The 25,278-nt window shown below is 47.7% G+C and overlaps 1 protein-coding gene across 3 annotated transcripts in view; it reads right to left on the bottom strand.

The window, feature by feature from the left end:
• Window positions 1–8,250: 8,250 nt before the first annotated feature.
• TTC12 (tetratricopeptide repeat domain 12) overlaps window positions 8,251–25,278 on the bottom strand; it is a 28,236-nt gene continuing 11,208 nt past the window's right edge. For 2 of the 3 annotated variants that reach the window (XM_087875985.1, XM_087875986.1), the window contains 11 exons: window positions 25,180–25,249; window positions 23,450–23,538; window positions 22,452–22,620; window positions 20,598–20,690; window positions 20,369–20,432; window positions 18,847–18,981; window positions 17,332–17,436; window positions 16,682–16,750; window positions 15,376–15,477; window positions 11,852–11,951; window positions 10,149–10,449 (listed from right to left, as the gene is read on the bottom strand). In XM_087875985.1, the coding sequence (XP_087732111.1) occupies window positions 10,208–10,449; window positions 11,852–11,951; window positions 15,376–15,477; window positions 16,682–16,750; window positions 17,332–17,436; window positions 18,847–18,981; window positions 20,369–20,432; window positions 20,598–20,690; window positions 22,452–22,620; window positions 23,450–23,538; window positions 25,180–25,249 (1,238 nt within the window). In that variant the 3' untranslated portion in view covers window positions 10,149–10,207. Of the gene's footprint in view, window positions 8,450–10,148; window positions 10,450–11,851; window positions 11,952–15,375; window positions 15,478–16,681; window positions 16,751–17,331; window positions 17,437–18,846; window positions 18,982–20,368; window positions 20,433–20,597; window positions 20,691–22,451; window positions 22,621–23,449; window positions 23,539–25,179; window positions 25,250–25,278 lie in introns of those variants that run through there. The other variant, XM_060695023.2, reaches the window with a different exon arrangement.

Here is a 25,278-nt window from a genome sequence, read left to right as displayed (position 1 = left end):
AAAACCAACCACTACATTGTCTGCTTAAGGTGTGATGGTGTGGGACTGTCTAGTGTAGGTGGATGTTTTGAGTGGTTGACTCTACTCTCAAGTCTACCCAACTAACCTTTCTTTGGCCATGGTTGGCCAAACATATTGGAGAAGGTATTCTTGGCCGGAGAGACACATTTTTTGTTGTTGTGGAAAAAGGCAACTGGTGCAGATGAAGAGAGTTCGTGTCAGGCCTGCCTTCATTCAGATCCCAAAAAAGACCCCCCCCCCCCCAACTCCATTGAAGTAGAGATGAGGTACTTTTACTGAGTTTGAAATGATAGCAGCAAAAGCAAGGCAAGAGCTGATTCAAAAAGCGTGAACATTATATATTGAAAGTTTCCCCAAATCACCCCACAGGGTCCCTTGCTGAGTGTCCAATCAATGTCCAGTGTGATGTTGTGTGAGGCTCGTCTTCAGGGATTCAGCCCATCTGGAGTCCTAGGACGGTGGCCTTGACAGAGTGTAAACAACTCCACTCAGTGGGCGCAATAATTCTTGAGAGCAAACCTCCCTTTCAGTTCACATGGGATTTCACCTCACCAGCTCACTTCCCCAACCCAAATGCCATGCCCCCCTCCCCAGTACTCTGACAGCAGATAGCAAGCATACATCAAAAAGAAATCCCATGCTGTAGATCTGGCTGACAGTTCACCTGAGGTTACGGATTCAATGTGCCCCTCTCTGTTCTTGAGTGACAAAAAAACCTTGACACCAGTTTGGGTACATGTTGAACTTTTGAAAGAGTCCTTCCAAGCAACCTGGTGCTTATGGAGTCATATGATGTGGGATCTGAAGGTGTGAGATGTTGATCCACCTCTAATGGCCGTTTCATGTTCCCAGCTGAAGTAGCACTCAAGGCCTCTTCAAACTTCTCACCGGGCAGGATAATGGGGGTCAGTGAGCAGGAGTCATTAGCATCATGCTCAGTTGAGGTCGAGTCCTTGAGATCTCAAAAAGCTTCTCAGCACTGGAGAAGCAAAGGGATCTATCCAGAACTGCAAAGAACCTTGGAAAAAACGCTCAACAATTTACTTGGAGGGAATAACATCTCCACCTTGATTGGATAGGTGCCTGGATAAGACACGGTACCTGAGAAAGTTGTAGAACACAAGCAACGTAGAACGGTCTCTCCAAGTTCTTCTGAAGGAATCATAAATGTCTGAAATTCTTCCTTAAGGTTCCTATTCTGTAAATACTTGGTCTGGTGGCCAATTCCTTTAACTGAGGGAGGAATAGCTTAAGGGTTGACTTGCATAGTCCAACCAGTCTTACACCTACAAGATTTGAGAAAGAAATGAAGAGTGATTAAAATAACTTTTTGTTCTTGAGTCAAAAAGTGTCTGGAATCTTTAGTCTGCCAGATGATAAAAAGTCAAACATACACTAAACCAGATTTATACCAGATGAGTGGTAAAGTCCTTATCATTCAAGGATGAAAGTCAAGCTAAAAGATAACCTCATCCGCATCTTCTCTCTTTGAAGCCAAGAAGTCTTTGTTGGTTGGTAGAATTTCTTCAGGAAAGCTTTTATCTGCTGACCAATGGGACAAAAATTAATCTTCCATTAACTCACAAAGTGTTGTGGTCCGTCAGCAGCCTGCGGAGCTGGCAGCAGAGTCAGACAGTGAGGAGGCTGGGGAGGTCAATGGGCCAGTCCTGGAGTCAGGGGAAGGCCCAGACGAGGGCTCTGCATCGGAGGCAGAGATGGGGCCAGGGCCATCTGGGAGCAATGCGCAGACTCCGGAGCCTCCAGAGGCGGACAGCAGAGAGGCAGAGGAAGAGGAGGATCCTGTTCCTAGTGTGGGCATGCGCAAAGCTGCCAGAAGGCAAGAACAGTTAAAACAAAAGGGACGACTTGGGAGTAAGGCCTGGAGATGATTGGCCCCTCCCAGAAGGCTTAAAAGAGCAGCAATGAGCTGTTGGGTTCTTTGTAGAAAAGCAATGTTGATTCCAGTGCTTCTTGTCAGCGTCTCTTGAACTTTGTGGGGTTTTTGCCAAGAAAAGTCTTTGGCAGGTTGCTAAGGACATCAAAGATTGGTGATTAAGGCCGACGGGCTGGTTATTAAGAATTTTGTTTTGGACTAAGATGAGAATGAATTAATTCTCAGCTTTTTTAATAAAATAAGTTTGTTGAGGACTGAATTGTGTTTGGTAATCGCTACTTGGGCCTTGGTCACAACAGAAGGGTTGCAATACTTTAAGTAGCAGGAGCAGGAAATCCGTCCTATTTCTCCCACCATTTGACACTGAGTGAAGACGTTCTTTCCATTAAAGGTTATTTGTCAGCTGGGCCAATTTTTCTTTAACCACTCTTCAGCGCATTCCCAACTTTGCAGGAGACAGTCTGTCTGGACACGTGTCTCTCAACCCCTGCAGCTTTAAGATCTGTGACTCCAAGAATTCCCCTGAATTCCCCAGGAACACCAGTTTAGACTATTGTGGATTTTTCCATTCTTCGGTGGGCATCCGGTGTGAATTCCAGTGACCAAAATAAGACAGGTCTGTGTATGATTTTTTTTGGAGGGCGGGGGGAACTTGAGTTGATTTGGAGTAGAAAGACACCCAACTAGCTAATGCATCTTTACGGAATGCAGTTATCTTCCAAAGAGGCTTATTTACAAAGATGGTCTCTGAAAACACCGGCTTTGATTAAATGTGCTGAAACTAATGGACTTGAAAAGATGAGATTGTGGGTAATATGCTGGCTATAGAGCAGCAAAGGGTAAATAATAGCCGTAGATTACTTCTCTGCATCCTTTTTTCAATGCAACGTTTTTGACCCTTTCCTCTGAGGCTGGGGGCTGGCTCAGAAATAAGCCCATAATGCAAAACGACTGTGGGAATCGATCCCTGTGTTGGCTACTGAGGATGTAATATGCTGGATTATCCCAAAGGTGCTTTTTCAAGAGACAACTGGACTTTCTGATATATTTTTTTCTTTGAAGACATTTCGCTTCTCATCAGTGGTGAAATCCAAATTTTTTTTACTACCGGTTCTATGGGCGTGGCTTAGTGGGTGTGGTGTGGCTTGGTGGGTATGGCAGGGGAAGGATACTGCAAAATCTCCATTCCCACCCACTGTGGGGCCAGCCAGAGGTGGTATTTGCCGGTTCTCCGAACTGCTCAAAATTTCCGCTACGGGTTCTCCAGAACCTGTGAGAACCTGCTGAATTTCACTCCTGGTTCTCATCCGAGAAGCTTCTTCAGAGCTAAGGAAGCTTCTTGGATGAGAAGCGAAACATCTTCAAAAAAGTCCAGTTGCCTCTTGAAAAAGCACCTTTGGGACAACCATGACCTGGATGACGGAGAATCTCCAGAGACATGCTGGATTATTTGGTTGGTGAGCTGATCCAGCCCTTACAACTTTCAGGAGCAGTGGTGAAATCCAGCTGGATCTATCCTGCTCGAATTCCTCTGCGAATTCCTTAACAAACTCACTTAATATCTCAGCAACATAAATTTTGGGCTCAATTGTCGTCGTAAATCGAGGAGTAACTGCAGTTGTCTTCTTATAAAACTCATGGAGATGGCCTTAGGCCAGTCACTTTCTCTGCCTGTCCTGCCGTACTCAGCCATTTGCGTTGGTGAAATGTTGAAGGATCCATGGACTTCTGCCCAGAATCCCACCAAATCCTGAAGAACAGGAAGACTGACCACAAACGTTAGATCCAAGTTGCCAAAATTGAGATGGCCACTAGATAGCGGCCGTGAGCCGGGTGTGTGTTTGTCCATACATCCCTGCTGCCATCTGGTGGTTGCCCCCCATTTTGCAGCCCAGGGTAGTTGGGTCATTTTTCTATGAAGAGCTGCTCCATCCATACCGCAGGGTTTATTTCCAGGCAGGAGGCCTGCAGAGCAAAACATCGGTGTGGATTAAAAACAAAAAAAAAACAAAACTCAAGAGAAAACGAGGACAGATGATGCCTCCCCCAGATTCTCTGTTTAAAAATATTACGAAGCTCTTTCGCCACCAGATTTCTTCTCCTCTGGCGTTATCTGCAGCCAACACTTTTACCGGGTCCCCGTGGGAATTCAAACGATCTCACCGAGAAAGGATGGGGAAGCAGGGAAAAAGAGAACGAAAACACTCTCGCTTTTCCTGCCTATTTGCTTCTACCTTATTGTGTTCGAGCCACTTATACAGAGGCCGTCAAAATATTTACCCAAAGAATATTTGCAAACGGGCTGGGAACATCTCCTCAGTGCAAATATCGCCTGCGAGGTATTTCAAAGGTATTTCAGGAGGAGGAGAAAGGGCTTCGGGCTTCTTCTCCTCTTTCTTCCCCACTTCAGCTAATTACCTCTTTCCCCAGTTGAGGGAATTTGCATTTTTATGGATTTGCATTTTTTTTCTATTTAAAAAAACAACCATCACCATCCTGCGTGTTCGGTGGAAGGAGGCCTTTATTTGACCCGTGGAAAAGAGGAGTACTCAGAGGAGTACAAGGGTCTCCCACCACCGTCCCACTCCCAACCCTGCAGAATTTCCCCCTTGATGCCATTCCTCACGCACAGAAGCGGCTTCTGATTAGACACCTCTCTCTCTCCCTCTCCTCCTTCCCTCTCCCTTTCTTTCTTTCTCTCTCTCTCCCTCCCTTCCTCTCCTCTCTCCCTCCCTGTCCCATTCCCCATCTCTTTCTCTCTCTCTCTCCCTCCCTCTCCCTTTCTTTCCCTCTCCCTCCCTTTCTCTACCTCTCCCTCCCTTGCTCCCTCCCTTTCTTTCTCTCCCACTCCCTTTCTCCCTCCCTCTCCTCTCCCTAGCTCTCTCCCTCTTCCTCTCTCCCTCCCCCTTTCTCTCTTCCTCCCTCCTCCCTTTCTCTCTCCCTTTCTTCTTTCCCTCCCTTCCTCTCTCTCTTTCTTCTCTCTCTCTCCCTCTTTGTCTCTCTCTCTCCCTCTCCCCTCTCTTTCTCTCTCATTCCCCTCCCTTTCTGTCTCTCTCCCTTTCTTTTCTCTCCCTCCCTCTCTTCTCTCTCCCCTCTCCCTCTTCTCCCTCCCTCCCTTTCATTTTCCCTCCCTTTCTCTCTCTCACTCTCTCTCTCCCTCTCCCTCCCTCCCTCCCCCTCCCTTGCTCTCCCTCTCTCCCTCCCTTTCTCTCCCACTCCCTTTCTCCCTCCCTCTCCTCTCTCCCTCTTTCTCTCTCCCTCCCCTTCTCTCTCATTCTCCCTCCGTTTCTCTCTCTTTCTTCTCCCTCCCTCCCTCCCTCCCCCTCTTTCTCTCTCTCTCCCTCTCCCTCTCTTTCTCTCTCTCTCTCCCTTTCTTCTCTCTCTCCCTCTTTCTCTCTCCCTCCCTCCCTCCCTCTCTCTCTCTCTCTCCCCGCTCTCTCTTTCTCCTGCTCTGGTATTAAGCACTAGGCTACAGCCAAGGACTGTGCAAGCTCTTTTAGCCTTTTGAGAGTCAATTAGAAGCTTACAGTCAACCTGGTGAGTCCCATCCCTTGGAGCGGTTCCCCAAAATTAGCCAGGTGGCTGCTGCGTGAAGTGGGCTCTGTCAAGTGGATCAATCATACCCTCCTGGGTAAAGGGTACTTGGGGCAGATTGGGGAGAGAGGGGGAACCTACAAGTATGAACAAAAATGCTCGCATAGGAGAGCGTCTCCCCTCCTCCCAATTCTGTTTTACGAGAAGCCACTTTGAATGCTTTATTTGGATTTTTTTTTTTTTTAAACAAAGCAAGGTGCTATTCCATACTCCCAGTCCGGGGTCTCTTCCTACTGAAAAAAGTTTGGGGTTTTTTGTGTATATGTAGAAATGGCCTCTTAAAGATTCTTTACATCACTGCATTCTTCAAGCAGCTGATTTGCCATCTCTGGTGGTCCCTCTAGCACAGTGTTTCTCAACCTTGGAAGCTTGAAGATGGGTGGACTTCAACTCCCAGAATCCCCCAGCCAGCGGTGCTCTTAGTTGCTCTTCTCCGCACTCTTTCTAGAGTCTTGACTATCCTCATTAGCTACTCTTGTCAAATAACACACAGAATAGTGGTAGAGGTCAAATCAACAGCCCCCCACAAGGACGCTCTGTTCCCATCGTGCATGCCCCTAATTTTTAAGACTGGTGCAGTGGTGAAACACGGGAACCCTGGAACCCAGGTTCTGGACTGGAGCCAGCAGGCCAAACAGAAGGGCAATAATGGCAATTTTTAGCTCCTTGCAAACCTCCGTGCACTCCAAGCTGTACTTCCTGTGAAGTGGAGGAGATTAGCACACTCATGCGCTGCTCCCAGGAAGAGATAATGACATACAATTTCACATCTGCTCATCGTGGCATAATGGCCGTCGCAAAGAGTCAAGGAGGGAGAAGGGAAGAATCCGTCTGAAATCAAGTCAAGATTCTCCTTCTCTCGCTCTCTCTCGCTCTCCTGCCGAGGTGGGCCGGCGATTGCACCACCACCTGATTAGGAAGGCAGGAAAGCTCAACTCACATGGCAGAAGAACGGAGTGGGAAGAGATCTTGGGGGGGTCTTCTGGCCTAACCCCCTGCTCAGGCAGGAAACCTGACACCATTGCTGGCAGATAATTGTCCAATCTCTTCTTAAACACCTCCAATGATGAAGCACTCACAACTTCTGGAGGCAAGTGGTTCCACTGATTCATTGTTCAGACTGTCAGGAAATTCCTCCTTGGTTCTAAATTGCTTCTCTCCTTGATTACTTTCCACCCGTTGCTTCTTGTCCTCTTCTTCTTCAGGTGCTCCTCTTCTTCTTTGTGGCAGCCCCTCAAATATTGGAACACTGCTATTACGTTATTCCTAGTCCTTCTTTTCACTAGACTAGACATACACAATTGCTGCAACCCTTCTCCGTACGTTTTAGCTTCCCTAATCCTCTTGGTTGCTCTTCTCTGCACTCTTTCTAGAGTCTCCACATCTTTTTTACATCATGGTGACCGAAACTGGATGCAGGATTCCACGTGTGGCCTTACCAAGGCATTATGGGGGGGGGGAAGCCCTACTAAGCAGGTATATACAAAAGTATGAAGGCTATCGCTTAATGCATTGTAAGCCGCCCTGAGTCTCCGGAGAAGGGCGGCATATAAATCGAACTAATAAATAAATAATAAATAAATAAAGTGGTATTAACTGAGGAGCCTGGATAGCTCAACAGACTAAAAAGCCTATTATTAACATTCAGCTGTCTGCAATTATTGCATGTTCGAATCTCCCCAGGCTCAAGGTTGACTCAGCCTTCCATCCTTTCTAAGGTAGGTAAATTGAGGACCCAGATTGTGGGGGCAACAAGCTGACTTTGTATAAATATACAAAAGTATGAAGGCTATTGCTTAGTGCATTGTAAGCCGGCCTGAGTCTCCGGAGAAGGGCGGAATATAAATCTAATTAAAAAAAAAAAATTAACACTTCACGTGATCTTGATTCTATCCCTCTGTTTACGCAGCCTAGGATTGAGTTGGCCTTTTTGGCTGCTGCAGCACATGGCTGGCTCGTATTTAAGTAATTGTCCACTAGCACGTGGACATATTTGAAAGAAAGCTTTGGCCTGAAGCCTGCAATCTATCCGTACCCATTATTTGCAGCATGAAACACTGAGAAACAAGGAAAGGGTGAAAACAAGATCCCCAAATAGTCAGATCCCAAGGGACTTAGCCGGACTGGGTCTGCGTGACGTCCCTACCTCAAGTAACGCCTTCTCCCTAATTTTTAAAAAGGCTCCTTTTGAAAGTGACAATTCCTACTGTGTTTCTCCCAAAACATAACCCACCCCAATAATAAGTCCAACCCAGTGGTGAAATCCAAATTTTTTAAATACCGGTTCTGTGGGCGTGGCTTGGTGGGCGCGGCAGGGGAAGGATACTGTAAAATCTCCATTCCCTCCCCACTCCAGGGGAAGGATACTGCAAAATCCCCATTCCCTCCCCACTCCAGGGGAAGGATACTGCAAAATCCCCATTCCCTCCCCACTCCAGGGGAAGGATACTGTAAAATCTCCATTCCCTCCCCACTCCAGGGGAAGGTTACTGCAAACAAAAAAAGAGAGAATAGATGGGGGCGGGGCCAGTCAGAGGTGGTATTTACCAGTTTTCTGAACTACTCAAAATTTCTGCTACCAGTTCTCCAAAACTGGTCAGAACCTGCTGAAACCCACCTCTGGGTACCTGGATAAGGAATTGGTTCCTAGAATTGCCATTGTAATTTTACAAACGGAGGAAAACCACTTTAATCCAGGCACTGTTCCAAGCGGTTTATTAACCTTGATATGTATTTTTATGACCTTCTCACTCTCCCGCTGCCCCGCCCTGCTTTTAATCCTCTTTATTGTAAAAAGGAAGCAGAGTTCCAATCCGGGATGGGGGCTGGGCACAGAAACCCTCTCTGGACCATCTGCTGGCATCCTAAAGGCCTGGCATCTTGCTGATGGAAGCGGTCAGGGCCGCCATTCCGTTCAGCTCCCGCAACCGGCTGGTGTGCCTGCGAAGACCACAGAGAGAGAGAGAGAGAAAGAGAGCAAAACCAGATCAGAGATGCTGCTGGGACAGAGCTGAAGGCAGCAGCTTCAAAAGAAAGCTCTGTGCAGATTTATCGGCAAGCAGAAGAGGGCAGCGGACATGTCTACCCCTTCTATCCCAGAAGCGTCAGAAGGACAACATGGGACATATTTCAGCCTGAGCGGAGGACTTCATTTCCCCCCTCAAATTTGGCGACTTCATCTTCTAAGAACCATTGCTGTGGGACCTGCCTTCATTTAAGCAGAACTTCACTTTTTCTGGGTATCCTTAGGTAGTATTTCTCTTTCCAAATACATTAAAGGAGGGGTCTCCAACCCTGGCAACTTTAAAGACTTGTGGACTTCAACTCCCAGAATTCCTCAGCCAGTGAGGAACTCTGGGAGTTGAAGTCCACAAGTCTTAAAGTTGCCAGGGTTGGAGACCCCTGCATTAAAGTACCTCCGTCCTTCTGCATGTAAGGAAATCTATCTCAATTCAAGTAGGGTGCCGTTAAATGCCAACCGTGAGCATAAATACCTTGCTCAGGTAGCCACTGGCTTATGGGGTGGGGGGGTGGAAGGGCCATCAGGTTGAAGTCCTTTCATCACAAATGGGTGAAAATTCTTTTATGTTTGGCTGTTTCCCTTGGTCAAACCATGATCCTCACTTTCTTTATACCGAGTGTAGATGGAGAACCCAACTGATTCTATCAACAGGATTCTACCAACACCTTTGGATCACAGCCAAGCAATCTTCCAATTCTGATCTTAAATAATTTTAACCCCAAAGCCAATTTTTGAGACTTCCTAGAGTTGAGGGAAGGTGGCGTTACTGCCTTGGCCATTCTCGCCCAGTTTGGTTTGGAGAGAGACCATCTAAGTGACAATGAAGCCACCTAAGAGGAGAACGTCTCCAGAAAATAAAGAACATCTCGCAAATGAAGATGGTGCCACCACCAGTAACCCAACTTCTGTCTCACATCCACACATTAGGGGGAGTTCCAGAAGATACCAAAGAAAAAAAATTAGAATTTTCAAGCTGGGAGAGGACTCGATATTGTGGTCCGCCAGCAGCCCACGGAGCTGACAGTGGAGTTGGACAGTGAGGAGGCTGGGGAGGAACATGGGCCAGTCCTGGAGTCTGGGGAAGGCCTGGATGAGGGTTCTGCATCGTTGGCAGAGATGGGGCCAGGGCCATCTGGGAGTGATGTGTGGACTCCGGAGCCCCCAGAGTCGGACAGCAGAGAGACAGAGGAACAAGAGGAGCCTGTTCCTAGTGCACGCATGCGCAGAGCTGCCAGAAGGCAAGAGCAGCTAAAACAAAAGAGACGACTCGGGAGTAAGGCCAGGAAATTATTGGCCCGTCCCATAAGGCTTAAAAGAGAAACAAAGGCACTTGGGGCCTTTTGCAGGAAAGCAACGTTGCTAACTCTGTTTCCAGTCGGCATCTCTTGTTTGTTTCTGAACTTTGTGGGGCTTTGCCAAGTAAGGCCTTTGGCAGGGTGTCAAAGAAGATAAAGCTTGGTGATTATCCCGAAGGACTTCTTCCGAAGGACTTGTTTTGCAACTAATTGGGACTCAGCTTGGAATGAACGTAATACTCAGCTGTTACAATAAAATAGATTTGTTTGGGACCAACTGTGTCTTGTAATGGCTCATGAAGCCTAGGTCACAACACTCGAGTCCATCAATAAAGGTTCTCAGAAACCCAAAGGGATGGGGACAATTCCTGGCCAGCCCACTCAGAAGAAGACTTGCCTGGCATCAGCGCTGCAGAGCTTCCCTAAAGCTATGGCTGCGTTCTTTTGCACCAAAGGCCTTTGGGCACCGCGAGTAGTGGCTCTCAAGAGGATTCTGACCACATCCGTGTCGAGCAAAGTGGTGGCTGTTCCAGGCACCTCCAGGCATTTCTCCAGGCAGAAAGCAGCGTTCCCTGCCACCACCTCGTTCGGCCAGGACAGAAGCTTCAGCAAGAGGCGGCATTCTGGGGAAGAGACCAAAACAGGCCCGAATAAGATCCGGGGAAGAGCAAAGGTTATAATGGAAGGTTAATTCCCTCAGTGCCAAAGGGATTTGCGGAAAGGCAAGATGGCAGGAGGAACGGCTCAATTCTCTAGATGGGGAGGGGGAGGCCATGCCAATTAAACTCTCCATCCCAGAAAAGAAGACCTTTGAACCAACCGACAAGGAGGTCAGCAGCCTCCAGAAGCATCCAGAGGAATGAGATTGCAAGATGATGAGAGGGCCAGGAAGCCAGCTGGCACTGGGACTAAAAAGGAATAAAGGTTTTGGCTGGAGGAGAGAGCCACTGCAGCTTTCCAGAAAGAGTCCTCTTGTTTGTTTATTCGTGGTCAGAAGCATCACAATTAAAACAAGGCACACTCTACAACATAACATTCAAAATATAAAAATACAAGATCGAAATATGTGCAACTTAAACAATCTTGCCTGGAAACTAGCATCAATAATTGCATTCTGTCGTGCTACCATGAGGTCCTGAAGTGTACACTGATCAGGACACAAGGGGCAGGCACACATATGTGTTGTTGTCGGCATGTCACCACAATCGCAAAGGGCAGAAGCCACCGGATAGCCCCAATTGTTCAGGGTATCTCTGGAGGGTCTAGGACAACTCGCCATGGCCAACTCAACGTGGGCCAACTTGCTGCGGGACAAGAATTACACCAATATCAAAGAAGTGGTGGAATAGAATTATTAAAGAGAGGGTGCAAAAGAGTTGGCCATGTTGAGTTGGCCATGTTGAGTTGGCCATGGTGGGTGGGTTTCCTTCAAAAGGAGAAGCGAGCAAAATCCGAGGGCTTTCCCCCTTTTTCTCCCTCTGTAATTTGAAGCTCCTGCTTTAACAAAGCAATCCTGCTCACTCTCCAAGGACACCTGGGCAGGAGAGATGCTCTAAAGTTGTCCCAACTTACAATAAGCACTTTTTTCTCAGGCAGCCACAGAACTTTGCAACGATTTGATCCCGGAGGAACCCTTGAAACGATTTTAGGCTCTCATGGAACAAGACAGATAAAAACTTAACGACACAATTCATCTCTAACCTACACAATCCGTGTTTTAGAGCAGCAGGCGAGTTGATAGCTGAATTGTGGAGCGTAAAAATTCCCAGGGCTGGGAGCGCTAGAACTGCATGGTGTACAAAGTTTAAAATAAAATGTATATTTGATTTTTGCAATCGTATCTTCTTGAGGAACCCAACTGAGAAAAAACTGCTCTAAAGGAAGGGGATCCTTTTTGGCCAGTCAGTCCAGCTCTTTCCATCTGGGGAATTCTGGGAGTTGAAGTCCAACCCCACTGAAAGTTGCCAAGTTTAAAAAAAACAACACAGCACTGCCCTAGATTGAGCCAAAGGCAATAGCACTTACTTTTATCCAGTTTCACAAGCTGCATCACAGCCAGCCGGCTATTCTTGGCACAAGTGGCAAGGACCTTCATGGCATAATCCGTGGTGGTTTGCCCTCCAGCCTAGATCGAAGACAGGAAAAGACCCCTCCCATCAAAAGCAGAGACCTGTCTCTAGTGTCAGCGTCCCAGCACTGACATATATTAGCAGAGGAGAAGCTTGAACTTTTGCCTACTTAATTCCTTTGAAGATTCTGTCTCCTCCGAGATGGGAGGAGGGGAACATTACTGTGATCTGACGGAGGAGGGATGAGGAAAGTGGCTTGGAAGATAGCCAATGAGACGTAGAGAATTGGGGATCGGAAAGGGAGGGATTGGGGGGCAAAGGTCAGTACTGACCGCGCAAGAGCCAGGATCGGATCACTATGCTCAATAAAGAGAAAATTTCCTTAAAGATCGGCAGTTTGGAAATTCCTTTATTTTGAGATAGCATCGAAACCTGACATCTAGATAACCTATGCCAGTGATGGATAACCTTTTTGCCATCGTGTGCCAGGAGGGGGTGGGGTTGGGTTGGGGGAGGTTCGTGTGCATGTGTGCCCACACCCATAATTCTATGCACTATCAAGTCAGTGCTTCTCAACCTTGGCCGCTTGAAGATGTTTTTTTTTTTGTTTTATTAGATTTAGATAAGATGTGTGGACTTGAACTCCCAGAATTCCCCAGCCAGCCTTGGGAGTTGAAGTCCACACATTGTTGTGACCTAGGCTCACTTAGTCATTACAGGCAGTGGTGGGTTGCCCCTGGTTCGGACCGGTTCTATAAAACCGGTAGTAAAACCGGCGGGAAGCTCCGCCCACTCACCCCGACATCATCAGGAAGCTTCTACTTCATTCCCAGCTTAGTCCAAATTAATTTCAAACCAAATCCTTCAGAAAAAGTCCTTCGGGCTTATTACAAACCTTTATCTTCTTTGGCACTCTGCCAAAGGCCTTTCTTGGCAAAGCCCCACGAAGTTCAGAAATAAGAGACACCAACAAGAAACAAATGTAGCAACGTTGCTTTCCTACAAAGAGCCCAAGAGCCTTTGCTGCTCTTTTAAGCCTTATGGGAGGGGCCAATCACCTCTTGGCCTTACTCCCGAGTCGTCCTTTTTGCTTTAGCTGCTCTTGCCTTCTGGCAGCTCTGTGCATGTGCACACTAGGTACAGGCTCCTCATGTTCCTCTGCCTCTCTGCTGTCCGACTCTGAAGGCTCCGGAGTCCGCGCATCACTCCCAGATGGCCATGGCCCCATCTCTGCCTCCAATGCAGAGCCCTCGTCCGGGCCTCCCCCAGACTCCAGGACTGGCTCATTGTCCTCCCCAGCCTCCTCACTGTCCGACTCCGCTGCCAGCCCCGCAGGCTGCTGGCGGACCACAACACACATCTTCAAGAAGCCAAGTTTGCAAAACACTGAATTAAGTGCTTAATGACAGTTACGGAACCCTTCAGTAAGCAGTTATCTGTACCTAGCAGCATTTGGACCCAAGCCCCCCTCCTAAAAGACCCTCCTCTCACCGCAAAACAGCTCTCTCCTCTCCCTGAAGACCCCAAAAGCATCTATTTCACATTTTCTCTTCCTTTCCACCCCCTTTTTTTTCTTCCAGCCTTCTGCCTCGGGCAGTGTGCGAATCTTCCTGCCGCTTTGATGCGCCAGGAGCCCATTCGCATCTATTGCCTGGGTATTTATTTGGCCATTCCCTTCCCCTTCCCACTCTGACCACCCAGCAATCTCGGTTTCTTCTGAGGGAGGGAAACGGCTGAGGAAGGAAACCCTGTTCAGCAGCCAACAGCGCATTAAAAATGCAGGGAACGGAACAGGCCACTCCATTCTGCACCGCTGGCTGGCGGAGTTCATCACCGTGAGCTGATCGAGAGCTCAGGGGACGTCTGGGTCCCTGAGGAGAAGGTCATCCCTGCCCCAAGGCAGAGAGGAAAGCAGGGCTCACGACAGTGGCAGAACATAACCCCTGGCACCTCCAGCTGAAGGACTGTTGGGAGGAGAAGATGGTAAGAAAACGTTTGGGAAGCTGCTACTGATCTTCAAGATACATTACAGGAGATTGTCGTGTTCTTCAGGACCATGAGGAAACATGGGTCATTGGGTAGGACAAACAGCCATTGGGTAGGACAAACAGGTAGAAGAAGACCGGTGGGGGTGTATCTATGAATGCCAACCAGCAGTCAGAAGATTGCTCAGCACATGGACAGACTGAACAATAGTTTTAACCGGAAAACTAAACATCCTAGACTAAGCCAAGTCCAAAAACACTGCAGAATTTTTGGAAGTTGGGCACTCAGACAAAGGAGCCATCGACAGGCACATAGAGGTTAAGAAGGTCTACATACCATTTAAAAGAAACAACCAAAAAGCCAAAAAAAAAAAAGCCAACAAAAAGACCAAAACACCTCCTCACCAGCAATCAAAAGCCAGATGAGCAGAGGTTAATATCAAGATTAATAGTAGGCCAGGGATCTGCAACACTCAAAGAGCCATTTGGACCCGTTTCCCACAGAAAAGAAAACACCGGGAGCCACAAAACCCTTCCCATGCCTGACTATTTCTTGAGCGGCCACAAAACTGGCATATGTAGTTGAATTAAACGTTCTGTTTTCTTCTGAAACTTTTCTTTTCTTGGATTTATCCATGGTTGGCCTACCGGGGACTGAATAGCTCAATAAATCGTGTGCAGGCGGGTGTCGCACATTGGCGGTTGTGACGCATATTTTGAGTGACAGGGAGCCGCAGCAGAGGGGTGAAAGAGCCACATGCGGCTCCAGAGCTGCAGGTTGCCGACCCCTGTATTAGGCCAACAATCAAGCAATAAACAAGAGGCTAATCAAGGAACTAACAAGAAGAAAATAACACACTGAGAGGGCAAACAGCTGAATATAATCAGAAGGTAATCACTCTCCCTTCTAGCACTGATGATATTCCCTAGTTTTTTTTTTTAATTTGATTTATATGCCGCCCTTCTCCGGAGACTCAGGGCAGCTTACAAGGCGTTAAGCAATAGCCTTCATACTTTTGTATATTTATACAAAGTCAGCTTATTGCCCCCACAAACTGGGTCCTCATTCACCTACCTTAGAAAGGATGGAAGGCTGAGTCAACCTTGAGCCTGGGGAGATTCGAACCTGCAGTCATTGCAGGCAGCTGTGTTGGGTCATGAAATATTTCAAGGAAACAACCCAACTTGGAGAGCACCAAGGACTCCATAGAAAGACTCAGCCAGATGCTCCTCCTGTCTGATTCTGCAGAATTTAGCTGAAAGGGTGATCACTGCAGGGGAGCAGAAGAGCTAAAAATCTGCAGTGTGCAACATAGCTCCCCGTCGAACCCCAGGGAAGGTGGGAAACAAGAAGATTGGGCCTTCATGCTCTATCCTTCTGGCATGGCACATGGCGGAGCTGTCTGCTGACGCATTGGGCAGGAGCATTGCAAGGCCACTGGGACGGAAACAATGGCTCCGAAAGAGGCAATAGCCACTGGAAACGGGAAATTACCTTCAGAAACCGGATCATTTTCCTCACCACGTTTTGTCTCACAGCTTCTTCCAGAGCCCTCAGACTTGCCGGCAGGATGTGATTCAAAAGCCCCACAGCTCTCTTCAAGGAAAATAAAAGAGAAATGGGGCACCACCGGGAGAGAAAAGGGGTTGGGATGCACGTTTTTTTCCAAATGAGTTTGTCAAGTTTGTTTATCGGGTTCCTGGGCTGGGCTGGTCACGCCAGTGGCAAAGGGAGAGGGCCAGCTCTCTGCAATCTGGCTTTTTCCGGGGTCCAAGGAACAGGGAGCATAACCGTGGGAGTCTACGACTGACGCTATTCCAGTATTTGAGGGGCTGCCACAAAGAAGAGGGGGTCAAACTATTCTCCAAAGCGCCGGAGAGCAGGACAAGAAACAGTAGGATGGAAACCAATCAAGAGAGAGAAGCAACCTGGAATTAAGGAGAAACTTCCTAACAGTGAGGACAATTAACCAGTGGAGCAGCTTGCCACCAGAAGTTGCGGGTGCTTCATCACTGGAGGTTTTTAAGAAGAGACTGGACAGCCACCTGTCTGAAATCGTATAGGGTCTCCTGCTTGAGCAGGGGGTTGGACTAGAAGACCTCCAAGGTCCCTTCCAGCTCTATTCTGTTCTGTTCCATTCCATTCCATTCTATTCCATATTTTCTATTCTATTCTATTCTATTCTATTCTATTCTATTCTATTCTATTCTATTCTATTCTATTCTATTCTATTCTATTCTATTCTATTCTATTCCATTCCATTCCATTCCATTCCATTCCATTCCATTCCATTCCACTCCACTCCACTCCACTCCACTCTTTCTCTTCTCTTCTCTTCTCTTCTCTTCTCTTCTCTTCTCTTCTCTTCTCTTCTCTTCTCTTCTCTTCTCTTCTCTTCTCTTCTCTTCTCTTCTCTTCTCTTCCCTTCCCTTCCCTTCCCTTCCCCTACCCTACCCTACCCTACCCTACCCTACCCTACCCTACCCTACTACTCTACTCTACTCTACTCTACTCTACTCTACTCTACTCTACTCTACTCTACTCTACTCTACTCTACTCTTTGGGCAGGGGTTTGGACTAGAGGACCTCCGGGGGGGGGAGGGAGTCCCTTCCGACTCTGCTACTCTGTTTTGTTATTCCATTATTCTTTCTACGATTGTGTGTATCCATCCCATCAAGCCCAAAGAAAGTCCGGTATAGGATCTCCTGCCATGGGCTGGGATGGTGGTGGTGTTGGATTAGATGACCTCCAAGGTCCCTTCCAACACTCTTATTCTATGTCCTGTGGTCTAACACTCACTGTGATGATCCTCCCGTCTGGGCTGCTGAAGAGCGACATGCATGTGTCACAGATTTCCTCGGCCAGTTCCTAAAACAAATTGTCAGGATTAGGATGTTAGTGTGCAAAGAGCAGAAGGGCAGCTTCATTAAGGCCTTGGAGGGCAAACCCAAAACCAGGGGCTTTCCTTGGACAGAAGGACAGACGGACGCAGGAAGACCATGCTGGGCTGAGACCGGCTCAGACCCAAAGCTTGTAGGGGAGGGGAGGCAGAAGCTTGATCCGGCCCCTCGCTATCTCACAGGGATGTAGATAAAGGGATAATGTGTAACTCCCCGAACTCCAGTGGTGGGTTGCTACCAGTTCATCCTGGATCAGGCAAACTGGTAGCGGCGGTGGTGGGAGGCTCCGCCCACCGCCCGTACGTCTCTGCACATGCGCAGAAGCATCGCAGGCACACCCACGAGAGAACCGGTAGCGAGCGAAATTGAAACCCACTACTGCCCCGGACTCATCCAGGCCAACGAGGGAGTCTTCCCAGCTGAGAGTTCCTTCAAGGAGGCTTCCTAAGGATTGACTGGCACAGAAAGAATTTGTCCCAGAGAAGAGGTAGATCACCGGAGAATTTCAGATGTTCCGAGCCCACAAAGAGATGCAGATTTATAAATCACCTCAATGATTGAGTTGGGTTCCAGCGAGAGGTTCATCATAAGGCCTAGGATTGCATATAAACATTCGGGATATCTGGTGACGCTTTTTTCATTCCAGCAGTGATTCTACAGAAGCAGGAAAAAAAACCTCGTTACGAAATCAGCCAATCCCATGGATGCTCCAAAATTGATTGGTTCCCTCCTGCTCTACCATCCCTTGCACATTTCCTGTATTTTAATCCCTTGGTAGCATCCTCTGATCAAAGACATCTCACTAAGAAGACTCTCTCCCAGGGAAGGCCAAGGTCATTACGCTAAAGAAGCAATACCCATCTTGAGCTGGATTTGGGTCTCATTCTTAGTGTCAGGCCTGCCTCAAACGTGATCTCTCAGGAAAGAAAGACCCTCGACTCCATTTGGTTGAAGTGATAGGTTCTTGTACTAAAAAAATGTTGGTTGAAGCAGAGTCAGGCTGGAACTAAATGTCCCAGATACAGAAAATTTCCCCACATCCCAGCTCTGCCCTCATGAACAGTCTATCTTCAGCCAATAAGAGTCCACCTAGGTGTTTTGAGAACAGTGAGATGTTTAGGGTAATTCCCATTCTTTCTCAGGGTGCACGGCCTTGGGTGATGGCACAAACCGCTTCCGAGCTCTCCTGCTCTTCGCCAAGCCGTCATTTCCCCCCTGTCAGGTATGCTTCCTTCAAAATCCAGGAAAGAAAGACCCAAACTCCATATTTTATAGAGATTAGTACTTTTACTGAATATGAAATGATCGCAACCCAGGTAAAGCTGGAAGTGAGCAAAACGCGCGAAATAGCATCTAGATAGCATTCCCCCCCCTGTGTTCATCATCCATCATCCAATCCAAAGGTCTCCCAGAGGTCAGGTGGAATCTCATCTGCCAACGTCATCCATCAGGAATTTGTGACGGTTGGTCTAACGCCTCCTTTGGAGAATAAGTTTCGTTTCTTGGAAAGACACCTCCTGCGCTCTTCCCTCCCCTCGCCCCCCCTGACTAGTTCCCCCCCTCCGTTTCTTATGGCAGCTGAAGCAGTGAAAGCGGAGGCTGACACCCCCTCCCAATTTCCCATCATGTACCCATGCAGGTTGATTGCCCATTTGTTCCCCACCCCTATGTCCCCCCTCCTCTCTCTTAACCTTCGATGGCAGCACGCCAGCAAGGCGCCAAGCCAAAGATGGCAGACTGGACACTTGGTCAGAAGTTCTGGAGACCGACGGCCAGTAAATTGTTGAGGGACAGACTAACTTGTTGGCCCAACAGCCTGGCTGAAACCAAAGCAAGGTTCATAACAGCAAAGCAAAACCACAACTAAGAGGATTGATGTGATCCAGGTGGCCACAAACAGCCACTTCTGCTTTATGGCAAAAAAAAGAAGTTATGACTCAGGAGGTTTTATCTGTTAGCAGAGCTTCCTACCTCCCACAGGCTAATGGAGCAGAAAGGAGACAGGCGGGGCGTGAAAGCAGCCAAACTGACAATAAACTGGCAGCAGCAAATGGCAAGACGTACCACGAAGCTCAAGCAAGCTTGCCAGCATTCCTGATTTTCAGACATCTGCACCCGGATGACCACGTCTGAGCAGAGATCTCCCATGATGGCAATGCAGCGGACAAGCACCGTCTCGTTCAGGGCCTTGGAAGAGCTCTTGGGATAAAAGGAGGAAGAGCTTCATTAGGGCACCCCCAGTAAGACCTTCAGTTGAGTTTCGGAACCGCCGGCAGCTGCGCTATTCCCCCCCAAAATTTCCACCTCATGGATCTACTTTTCTAGAGCGTTCAGAAATTGTTCGTGCTTAGAGAAGAGTCGGGTTTCTGTCGGGTGGTGTTTTTTTTTTTTTTAATTTGATTTATATGCCGCCCTTCTCCGGAGACTCAGGGTGGCTTACAATGTGCTCAGCAATAGCCTTCATCCTTTTGTATATTTATACAAAGTCAGCTTATTGCCCCCACAATCTGGGTCCTCAATTTACCTACCTTAGAAAGGATGGAAGGCTGAGTCAACCTTGAGCCTGGTGGGATTTGAACTCGCAGTAATTGCAGGCAGCTGGTCTTAATAACAGGGTGCTTTAGACCACTGTACTACCGAGGCTCTTTTCTTTTCTTTTCTTTTCTTTTCTTTTTTTTTTAATTTGATTTATATGCCGCCCTTCTCCAGAGACTCAGGGCGGCTTACAATGTGCTCAGCAATAGCCTTCATCCTTTTGTATATTTATACAAAGTCAGCTTATTGCCCCCACAAACTGGGTCCTCAATTTACCTGCCTTAGAAAGGATGGAAGGCTGAGTCAACCTTGAGCCTGGCGAGATTCGAACTTACAGTAATTGCAGACAGCTGGTGTTAATCACAATGCTATCAGTCTGCTGAGCCACCAGGCCCTTCCTTCCTTCCTTCCTTCCTTCCTTCCTTCCTTCCTTCCTTCCTTCCTTCCTTCCTTCCTTCCTTCCTTCCTTCTTTATTTTGTCGAGTACATATTAGATAATATATATAAATATAAACAAGAATTGAATACATAAAATGAATACAAATAAAGGGAACATTAGAACAGGGACGGAAGGCACGCTGGTGCTCTTATGCATGCCCCTCTTAGGAATGGGGGTGAGGTCAACAGTAGACAGTCTAAGGTTAAAGTTTTGGGGGTTTGGGGATGAAACTACAGAGTCAGGTAGTGCATTCCAGGCATTGACCACTCTGTTGCTGAAGTCGTATTTTCTGCAATCGAGTTCGGAGCGGTTCCCTTGAAGTTTGTATCTATTGTGTGCTCGTGTGTTGTTGTGGTTGAAGCTGAAGTAGTCATTGACAGGTAGGACATTGTAGCAGGTGATTTTATGAGCTATGCTTAGGTCATACCGAAGACGGAGTAGTTCTAAATTTTCTAAACCCAGAATTTCAAGTCTGGTGGCATAAGGTATTTTGTTGCAAAACCCAGGACTTCTTAGAGCTGGGTCCTGCCAGTCTGGTTCCTTGGGCTACCAATGAATCAATGCCATGAAACAGGTGAACAAATTTCAGGAAGAAAAAAAGACTATGCTTACCAGCAACTGAATAAAGATTGGCAAGGTCTCGGTGGACAGTTTAATACGGCACTGGATTTTGAAGCTGTAAGCAAAGTAAGATGGAGAGTTAAGACTTTTGAGTTCTGGCCTTCCAGAGACCGATGTGGCCACCCAAGATTTAAATCTTGCTTTTTATAATTTTATACCCAAATCAGAATTCTATTAAGCCTCAAATGGAGACCCAGAGGAGCTGAAGAATGCCACTCACTTTTCTTCCAGGATTAAATGGGTCAGCAAGTTCATAGCGCTGGCAGCTCTATTGTCAGCAACTTTAACTAAGGATATCAACGTCTGTAGCCACCTGGAAAAGAGAAACCATGTCCTCTGGGGGGTCTACAAGAGAGCTACGATTCCAATAAACCGGTCAGAGTAAAATTTAAGGAAAGTTACCAGTTGGTTGGTACCCAGAAAACCTTGCACCAGGGAACCAAAGATTTATAGCGTCCCATGAATTCTGCTGAATACAATTTGGGTGGCTTGACAGAAAGAGGGTTTGCCAGCACTTTAGTGAGCAGAGATTGTAGAAAACAACTCAAGCGTTTTTGGGGGGGCCCAGGGGAAGAAGCAGAATAGCTCTGATGCCTGCCGAGTGATGCCAACTGGCGTTTAAGGATGCCGCCTGGGGAATTGGAGAAGGGTGTGTTAAGAGAGGGTAGCAATTCACTGGGCTCCACAGATAAATGATGTCAGCTGCAGGCTTTTTCCACAGAACTGGGCAAAAGGAGACTGACTCATGGAAATACTTGCTGGCAGCATTAGAAACAACCCCTGTCTTTAAAAAAAAACACAACCCCCCCCACCAACCTTGATGATATAACCTAATCATTGCATAACATCCTCTTCATCAGAAAATATGCGTTCAACATATTTTTTTCAAAGGACAGTATTTCAGTGGGTAGAAAAAGAGGAGTCCTTAGAATTATCCTAATTTCCATGATGTGGATAGATTTTTGATAACAAGGAAGGGTGTTAAAAAAAAAACATTATAGAAGCTCTAAATCAGTTTGGTCCAACCTTGGCAACTTTAAGACCTGTGGACTTCAACTCCCAGAAATCACCCAGCCAGCCATGCTTAGACCTTTCAATCGAGGTCTTCTAAGTCTCTACTACTCCCTACACTGGGGGTGTCCAACCTTGGCAAGTTTAAGACCAATGGGCTTCAACTCTCAGAATCCCCCAGCCAAGTATATGGTATCTCCCAGCTTTCTATTTAGCGAAGGGGTGTCCAACCTTAGCAACCTGGAACTAAGGAGAAATTTCCTGACAGTGAGAACAGTTCGCCGGTGGAACAACTTGCCTCCAGAAGTTGTGGGTGCGCCAACACTGGGAGTTTTTAAGAAGAGGTTGGATAACCATTGATCTGAAATGGTATAGTGTTTCTTGCGTAAGCAGGGGGTTGGACTAGAAGACCTCGAAGGTCCCTTCCAATTCTGTTATTCTATTCTATTCTATTCTATTCTATTCTATTCTATTCTATTCTGTTCTGTTCTGTTCTGTTCTGTTCTGTTCTGTTCTGTTCTGTTCTGTTCTGTTCCGTTCCGTTCCTTTCCTTTCCTTTCCTTTCCTTTCCTTTCCTTTCCTTTCCTTTCCTTTCCTTTCCTTTCCTTTCCTTTCCTTTCCTTTCCTTCCTTCTTTCCTTTCCTTTCCTTACTCTTTCCTTCTGCCTTCTTTCCTTCTTTCCTTTCCTTTCCTTTCCTTTCCTTTCCTTTCCTTTCCTTTCCTTTCCTTTCCTTTCTTCTTCCCTTTCCTTCCCTTCCCTTACTCTTTCCTTCTGCCTTCTTTTCTTTCCTTTCCTTCTTTCCTTTCCTTCTTTCCTTTCCTTCCCTTTCCTTCCCTTCCCTTCCCTTCCCTTCCCTTCCCTTCCCTCCCCTCCCCTCCCCTCCCCTCCCCTCCCCTTCCCAACCTACTGGGAGCTCTGCTCATATCCCAGCCAGCCAGCAAGAGCCGCAGTAAGTTTCTGAGGTGTTCAAGGGCTTCTCTCTGTTTCAGCAGGAAGTCCCAGTTGGGGCGCAGGGGGTGGTGGCGCAGGGGTCAGCCCCATCGTAACCCCCGTGCCATTTACTTGGTGGTGTTCAGATGCCTGATTAAGAGGATCCTCCCGTGCTCCGTCTCGGCGTAGAGAGACAGCAGAGCCATGCACTCTTCCTGGACTTTGGGCGCCTCCGAGCACAGCAAAGCGGGAAGCTGAGCGTTGACACTGGGGTGAGTTAGAAGCAGCCGCTGGTTCTCCTCTGGGGCGAGAAGGAAGCAAAGCCAGAAGGGAGGTTCAGCCAGAGGGCCGCACCAACCGCTCCCCCAGTCCTCCTCCTAACTCGCTCTGCCTTCCCCAAATCATGCAACCCGCAGGAACATCCTTTCGGGCCCCAGTGAAGAGATCCGTCTGTCTCTAGGAGCGACGGCGAAAGAAGGGACATTCTGTCCACAGAATCTCAACCTCTGACTTGCTCACCCCTCCGAAGGGCAAATTATGTCTCACGCAGTGACGGGAAAAGCAATCCACATCTCACGGAGTGATACCTTTTCAAGCATCATTGGAGAAAGGTGGATTAAGGCAAATGGGAACATTTGCCTTAATCCACATTAAGGATTAAGAAATCCTTAATCCAAGAAACGAAGTTAGTCTCCTTGATCCAACCAACCTCCTTCCCTCCAGATTGCTGGTGCCTCCGGAAAGTCTTAAGGCAGAGGTCTTCAAAGTTGGCAGCTTTAAGACTGGTGGACTTCAACTCCCAGAATTCTCCAGCCAGGAGAATTCTGGGAGTTGAAGTCCACCAGCACTAGAGTAAATGCAGGTTGAAGTGCTGACATCTGCCAAGTTTGAAGACCTCTGGTCTAAGGTGACCTGTCTTCTTATAAGAAGGGGTGTGTGGAGCAATCTACAGGTTTGCCACCAACGCTGCCTGTGCCACCAAGACTTTTGATCTGTCATTCTTTCGATCATGTATCTCAGTATGACTTGTGCCCCGAAGAGCTGCCCTCCTCCCTGGAAAGATGGACGGAGTCAAAATTAGCATGCACACACACACACACATTCTGGGAGGAATGATGGGTGCAGATTACCGTTCCCTTTGCAGACGGCTTGCCAGAGGAGAAGCAGGGAGCAAGCCAGCTCCAGTTCCGCAGGCAAGTTGATCTTGGCACTGAGAACCCTGGAGAAGGAAGGTGGAGGGTTAAACGAGGAAGGACGGGCCGGCTCCTTGCTGCGGAGCTGCTCGTCTTCCCAGGATAACCGAATACGGGCTCCCAATAATCTTGCCCCCAATAATCTGGGTTCTCCTTTTACCCAGCTTGGAAGGATGGAAGGCTGAGTCAACCTTGAGCCTGGTGAGATTCAAACTGCCAAATTGCAGGCAGCCAACAGTCAGCAGAAGTAGCCTGCAAGTACTGCACTCTAACCACTGAGCCACCGTGGCTCAAGGTTGAAATAATGGCATAAAATGGTGCCGAATTATACCATTATGGGCAAGCTGAGCATTTGCCAGCAAAGGTGTGGGAAAGGAGGATTTCTCTTGCCAGTTTCAAATAAATAACATTCCGCTCCCATGTGCAAAGGGAAAGCATATGGGAAATATGGGAAGAGATTTTCCTTCCGGAAGGAGGTTTGGAGTAGGAAAAGATTTCTCCAGCATAGCAGTTCTCCCCCAGGTTTTAAAAGAGTGATGTCGGTCGCCCCATAGAAAGAGAAAAAGAAAACACACACAGGATCATTCCTTAGTTTGGCCTTAAGTTGTCCCAGGTGGTTCATGAACTTCACTGGTGGGATTCAGGATGTCCTCAGAGATGGACTAAGAGGGGGGATTTTCAAACATCTGATCGTCCCAAACAATTCAGTATTAGTGATGTCCACACTGCTTTCCTTGCTGGCCTGGTCAGCTCAAAAGGCTGGACAGTGCTTAAAACTCAGTATAATTCTTCTGCCATGCCAGAGAGTCATCACACCTACCCAGGCTTCATGAACTGACAGTCTGACATTTGAAGGGGGTGGGTGGGTGGGTGGGTGAGAGAGAGAGAGGAGGATTGGAATGTAAGGAAGGAGGAGGGGATGGAAGCCCATCTGAGCCTTGTGAGAAGCTTCAGCCAGCCAAGGTCAACTATGGATACGCAGAGCTGGGAACGGAGGTCCTGGTTCCTACACCAGATATCAGTCTTCCAATATTTGAGGGGCTTCCAATATTTGAGAGAGGAGGAAGGGGGTCAAGCTATTTTCCAAAGCACCTGAAGGCCAGAGAAGGAACGATGCATGGAAACTGACCAAGGAGAGATTCAACCTGGAAATAAGGAGGAATTTTCTGACAGTGAGAACAATCAACCCATGGAACAGAAGTTGCCCTTGGAAGTTGTGGGAGCTTCATCACTGGAAGCTTTCAAGGAGAGAGTGGATTGCCATCTGTCAGGAATGGTGTAGGGTCTCCTGCTTGGGCGGGGGGTTAGACTAGATGACTACAAGGGCCCTTCCAACTCTGTTCATCTGTAATCTGTAAACAAGATACAAGCACCTGACCGGACATTGGCAGATAACTGGGAGGAGAGGGAAGAGGGAACTTTCCTTTGCGTTTTTTGCACGGGAAAACCTCAGATCCGGCTTACGCTACTCCTGTAACCATTTAAGCTTCAGGAAAATGTAGTCTTGGTAAAACCAACAGCCAGGAGCCTATCTTTGCCGGATGGCTGACTGGGACGGTTGGCCCAGAGGCTGATCCGCCCTGCTGCATCTCACAGAACCGGTTCTGCTTCCTGCCCATCGTCTGCTGCTGTGCCACTAGACTCCTTCTCCTGACCGGAACACCTACCGTTCTATGACCTTGTTGTCGCTGATGATGCTGAAACCGTCGTTCGTCCTAAACAAAGTTTGCTCGGTGCCTGCAACCGATTCAGACAGAGAGAGAAGA

This window comes from Pantherophis guttatus, chromosome 9 (assembly GCF_059756535.1).
Source record: "Pantherophis guttatus breed Tessera chromosome 9, ASM5975653v1, whole genome shotgun sequence".
In the NCBI taxonomy this organism is placed as follows: Eukaryota; Metazoa; Chordata; class Lepidosauria; order Squamata; family Colubridae; genus Pantherophis; species Pantherophis guttatus.
Note: the sequence above shows the minus strand (reverse complement) of the source record. Positions and strands in the feature narration are given on the sequence as shown.